General features: G+C 35.7%; 1 protein-coding gene across 1 annotated transcript in view; it reads right to left on the minus strand.

The window, feature by feature from the left end:
* Positions 1 to 2: 2 nt before the first annotated feature.
* MRC1 (mannose receptor, C type 1) overlaps positions 3 to 6,138 on the minus strand; it is a 120,483-nt gene continuing 114,347 nt past the window's right edge. The window contains exons 24-28 of the mRNA XM_012660897.1: positions 5,681 to 5,830; positions 3,140 to 3,253; positions 2,443 to 2,607; positions 1,523 to 1,564; positions 3 to 652 (exon numbers count right to left, since the gene is read on the minus strand). Coding sequence (XP_012516351.1) covers positions 402 to 652; positions 1,523 to 1,564; positions 2,443 to 2,607; positions 3,140 to 3,253; positions 5,681 to 5,830 — 722 coding nt within the window. The 3' untranslated portion in view covers positions 3 to 401. The remainder of the gene's footprint in view (positions 653 to 1,522; positions 1,565 to 2,442; positions 2,608 to 3,139; positions 3,254 to 5,680; positions 5,831 to 6,138) is intronic.

Here is a 6,138-nt window from a genome sequence, read left to right on the forward strand (position 1 = left end):
ACGGTCTTCTAATTGTCGAAATACAGCTTAATAGGTAACATATCTTTGGGAGTTCCTTAAAATAGTTCAAGAGGCTTCATTGGTTGTTTCTAGAGCTCTTGTGATTACTGCATGAAATTGACACTAGCTACGTATCGGTGATACCTAAATGTTGGCACTGTAATGCTGTGTATTTCACTATGATTTTATTAAAAGTGGTAATCAACATTATTATCCCTCTTTTGTGAAAATATCTTGCCAGCTAGAAAATGAACAATTATTTCTTCAATTAGGCAAAAGAAAAGGACAGACCAGTACAATACAGTACGAATTTTAAAGGAAACAATCACATTGAATTAAAGAACTTAAAATTTTAGTTACAATTTTATGAAATCCAAATCGATCAAGATCACACGGTGACACTAGAGAACTGCGTGTTCATTCTGTTCAATGTTGCCCATGAGATCTTTCGTATCACTCGTTCCCGAACTTGATTGACTGTTAAAATAGAGAGTGTTTTCAAAGGCACCCTCTTGAGGTAGGGGCACACGTCTTCTCTTGTAGAAGAAATAGGCGGCGAGGCCAGCACCCATTAAAATAAGGAGGACCACGACAACAACTGCTCCTGCCACGTTGGAAGAGGGTTTGGCAGGATCCATCTTCCTTGAGTCAGCTAGAAATAAATAAAATCATTAGTGAAAATATGGAGGAAGACAGAAGGTCAAATACTGTGGAAAACAATACAACCTTCCTTGTTGAAACACTAACATGCATGGATAGTCTATCAAGTGACATTTGTCAAACAGAAATGCAAGACCTGAAAACAAGAGTCCATATGACATAAAGGATTATGAAGAATGTTTAGATGATTATTCAGTTGCAAGAACACTTCATCTGTCTATGTAGCACTGAGCTAGTTCATCAAAGTTTTTAAACTACGTAAATCTTGCTTCGAAATAACTTAAGGCTGCTTACAAATACATTATAGGAAGATAAATAGAATAGTAATAATAATGATGGTGATACTTAAAAGCCTGTGAAAAAATTAGGAAAAATAGAAAATATGCATAGTGGAAATTTGAACTCATAGGTATAATTAGTAAACAAATAGCATCTATGAGATTAATAAGGGGGTTATATTTGAGCCACAAATCTCACTTTGAGTTTTTTAGCAGCCAACAAAATAAGTGAAATAGGATCAGTTTACCTAATTGTCTGTAAGAATTTAAACAAAAAACTTTTCAAGAAAAGAAAAACCCACAGGGATTCTTGAGGGAAATTTCTTCCATGGGTTCTCACAAGGCAACTCTTCATAACAGAGCAAAAAAATGCCTTCGATAACTTCTTATGGTAAAAACACCAACCTGACTCCAAGGCCTGTTTTTCTAAAGTATCCCTCAAGACAGGTTGATGACACAATGACCCAAAGGTCAAGCAAGTCAACTGAGAGTGCGGGGGAGTCGCAAGAGATCACGATGGCTTTTAAAACAAACCGCACCGATGTAGTATTAACACAGAACTTGAAATTCCATCATGGTCTTACCTTTTGTTGTAATTAATGTATGAGTAGGCTCGGCATCAACAACTGTTTGTAAAAAAAAAAAAAAAATTAATTCAATATTTATAAAAGCCCAGAATAATTGCATGTAGATAGTAAATATTATTTGGGTCACAAATACATGGAATACTCCATTTTTGATTTATGGTGATATGATATGATATGATATGATAGAAAAAAATTTTTATCTTTCTCCACGTATCTGTCTGTCTACCTATTATTTTATTTTATTTTTATTTTATTTTATTTTATTTCATTTCATTTATTTTTTGAGACAGAGTCTCACTCTGTTGCCTGGGCTAGAGTGCCATGGCATCAGCCTAGCTTACAGCAACCTCAAACTCCTCGGCTCAAGCAATCCTCCTGCCTTAGCCTCCCAAGTAGCTGGGACTCCAGGCACACACAACCATGCTTGGCTAATTTTTAAAATTTTGTTCTACAGATGGGGTCTGGCTATGTTGCCCAGGCTGGTCTTGAACTCGTGGGCTCAAGCAATCTTCCCACCTCAGCTCCATAACCAATGCAGATTCCTCCCCAGAACCCTGGCCTCTTCTGGTTTGGGCTGGTAATTACTTTACCCACTTTTCCCTTCATGTAGCAAAGCTTTGTAGAAAGGCTCTCCTGACTGCTTACAGCTTGGCAAATCCACAGGCATGGATATCCCATTATAAATGTATTGCTAAACCAAAATCATTATGTCAGCTAAGCAGACAGAGAGTGTCTCTTGCTCACCCAGAGCTGCAGACAGCAACGGATCACCATGGCATGATGGATTGCTCACCGACAAAAGGAAAAAGCTTACAATGGTCCTGTAATCACATTATAATCCCACACCTGATATCTTACTGTTTGAAAGAAATGATGGTCAGGGAACATATGTACCACATGACAAACCTCTAACTTACTTTTTGGTCTTTTACAAATATATCCTTTGTAGGAAGAACAGTGAATATTGTTCCAAAACCCAGAAGACGCATACAAAACCACACAATCACTTCGTTCACCAGAAGGATCTCCTGTGTTCCAGTTGACAAAGGAGACTGGATTGTTGTTTACCCAGAGCCACATCCCTGGTCATCAAATAAAACCAATAAAAATAAAAGTTAAAAATAAGCCATCTTAAACTAAGTTCAGCTTATCTGTACAAAATTTCTAAGCATATTATTTTATACTAGAATCAATGGTCATTTAAAATCAGGCTTTTAACGGGCAAGACTATAATGACAAACTATTATAGGGAAGGAAACCAGGAAGAATATGTTTATTATATAGATTTAATTGAAAATTTATTTCTAATTAGTATAAATTTTTTTTTGCCTGGCCTCCCCTCCCCTGCCCCCAAAAAATAGAAAATGCTTTTTAAAGCTTCTTCAACTAACTTAGCTATTGAAGATATTTTTTAATTAGCAACTTTGAGGATAGCATAACGTAAAAGTCATTTAAACTCTCAGTTCTTATTTCAAATAAAAATATGAGTTTGCATTTTCAAACTCATCACCAATTAATCATTATTTAAGGCAAGACTTTCTGGAAATAAAACCTTGTTTTACATATGACATTTTGAAATACCTGTGATGAAATAATTGTTCCGCAAAAAATTACCTTCAATATTTCTGTACAATCCTATCCAAAAATTGGTTTTACTTTTCAGTGGCTCAACCTGATATGACAGAAAACTAGACTCAGCAGCACTTTCGATGGAAACCAGAGAAGAACCTGAAAAGCATAAAAGGACAAATAAAATGGATGTACATTTAAGTAGCTGAAAATATTTTTGTGAACAATATTGATAGTAAGAGCCAGAAAAAACTCTACTTAAGGGCAAGAATTTCAGAGTGGACATTTTTCTTTTCAGAATTTTAGTTTCCATTCTGAAAATATGGTTTTTAAGGCATCATTTGAGTCCAAGCACTGAACTAGTCCCTGCAGGAAATTCAAAGATGAATAGGACATAGAACATGTTTGAAGAAAGTTACGGTTCAGTGGCCAGTAATAAGTTGAGATTACAAAGGGATATCATAGAAGAGAAATTAAGTGCAATATGCTATGGACATTTCAAATATTCACTTTAGGTGAAGCAACTAAAAGGGAAGATAGAGGAAATAGAATTTAAATAGAGGGGAGCACAGGACTTCAAGTAAAAAGGATAGAAAATAGTTTCAGGAAGAAGAAGTAGCAAGAGGAAAGGCAAAGAGAGAGGGAAGCACAGAACTTCTTCAGGAACAGAGATGGCTTGATTTGGTGGAAGCATAGCACCAATCTGGTCAATGGGCCAAAGAAGACATGGGTGAGGTCTCCCTGCAGAAGGAAGGACACTGGTATTTAGGGCAATGTGGTGATAAAGAACATTTAGTTGTTTTCAGGCAGCGGAATGATGCAACATACTATGGGACAGACTATTAATCCAGCTGTTATGTATGGAACCACTCAAGGTAAGGAGAGGAAACTGGAAGACCATATAGGTAACTATGGAAGTGACAACCCACATTAGATTGTGTCAGTGTTAGATTTTTTTGTTTTGTTTTGTCTTTTCCTCTTCTTGCTTTTTTCTTTTTTAATTTCAGCATATTACGGGGACACAAATGTTTAGGTTACATATACTGCCTTTGCCCCACCCAAGTCAAAGCTTCAAGCATGTCCATCCCCCAGATGGTGCACACCACACCCATTAGGTGTGTATCAACCCATTCCCTCCTCCCCTCTCCCACCTGCCTGACACCCGATCTATACGTGCACATAAGTGTTCATCAATTAACACCAATTTGATGGTGAGTACATGTGGTATTCATTTTTCCATTCTTGTGATACTTCACTTAGTAGAATGGGCTCCAGCTCTATCCAGAATAATACAAGAGGTGCTAGAGCACCATTGTTTCTTGTGGTTGAGTAGTACTCGACAGTATACATATACCACATTTTATTAGTCCACTCATGAATTGATGAATTTATAGTAAAAATCTATAGCTTTTTAATAATAACCAATACCTTTTTTAAAGAATTTCGTAGCTAACATTTTGCTTTGGACTTTACAAGCATTATCTCATTAAATTTTTACGACCACCTCATTAATAGGTACTCTGTTACCCCATTTTATAGATAAGGAAACTAAAGCACAGAGGATAAGTAATTTGCTGAGATCCTGACACTAGTAGAGGACGCAGTCATGGTATGGCCCAGGTTTTATGAACCTTGAGGCACTTAACCACGTGCCTGTTTTCCGTATTATTGACTTCTGGGTTATCCCTTTAATGCCTGTTTTCCCTGCATAATTTCATAATCCATCATTAGGTATATTTTATAGACATTAGTCACTTCGAAATATCTGTTACCTATTTTGAGAGTGAGAATAAGAATCATTCATTTTATTTACTGGAAAATATAGTCACCTAAATTGAAAACAAAGTTTCTATGTATTCATTGCAAAAATTTTTTTAAATACTAAGTAACATGAAGAAAAACACTTTTTTAAGCTATAAAAGTCTAAAGCACACATCAGGTAGCATCATTGGAAATGACTGATTTTTATCCTGGCACACCACCATTGGATGAAGAACCCTAAGTAAGTTTTTCTTATTCTATGCATAAGAAAAACATAGTAAAAATAATTCAGTAAAATATTTAGTGGGATTTAACTAAGCAGCTCTTACATGCTCTCTAAAAAGTTAACTTTATTGGACATTTTTTATTTCGGGGGAAAATCATTCATCTTCGTCATGCCTATTTTAGTTAAGTTTTGTTTTTCTTCACAAATACAATAACCAGATGTAAATACTTTTCCATTAATGGTGAAACAAAATGGTTCCCTTGTAAAGTCTGAGCTCATCCATCATGAGAGGCAACTACAACACTGTGCACAACTGGGAAAGGGAATCCTAACAACTTAGAACATGAGGGCAGAAAGAAAGAAATACTTGCTCAGCAAACGATCATTTTCTATCTGAATTTTGTAAAATATTGATGCTAGAAAGTTAGAAATTACATTTGGGGAACATCATATTGACCATACACTGTTACAAAATAAACCATTAAAATAAAAACAGGCATTTTTATATTATTTGTGTTTTTATTGTAGGGTGTCATGAGTGTCACAGGACTCCAGAAGAGATGATTATCAAATTTCCTTTCAGGAAATGTGACACTTACCCATTCGAAGACATTCCAGAGAAGCTTGGCCCCAGTTCCTTGTATACGAGGACTCGATATAGTAGCAATGACCGTGGAAAGGAATCCACGCTGTGTGCGCTGACTCTGGGCACCTGCCGGGCAGTTGTGGGGGCTCAGTGGCAGGGATTTCTGTTAAGAAAAAGATATTTACAATAAAACAAAACCAGAAGTCTCTGCTGTATGTAGACTATTTCAGTGGCTAAGGAAAATTTTATCACCTATCATTATTAAAAAAAAAAATACCTTCCAACGGTTATCATTTGGAACTACCAGTTTTATTATTGGGTTTTCTTTTACTTTATCGATTTTTTTTTCATTTTAAATATATTTAAATAGAATGCACTATGGTATTGTAGCAATCGATCACATTCATAATTAAGACTATAGTTCTATAGATACCTACAAAGATAAGTTTTGAAAAGTCACTCCAAAATAAT

This window comes from Propithecus coquereli, unplaced genomic scaffold, assembly GCF_000956105.1.
Source record: "Propithecus coquereli isolate 6110/MARCELLA unplaced genomic scaffold, Pcoq_1.0 Scaffold69, whole genome shotgun sequence".
In the NCBI taxonomy this organism is placed as follows: Eukaryota; Metazoa; Chordata; class Mammalia; order Primates; family Indriidae; genus Propithecus; species Propithecus coquereli.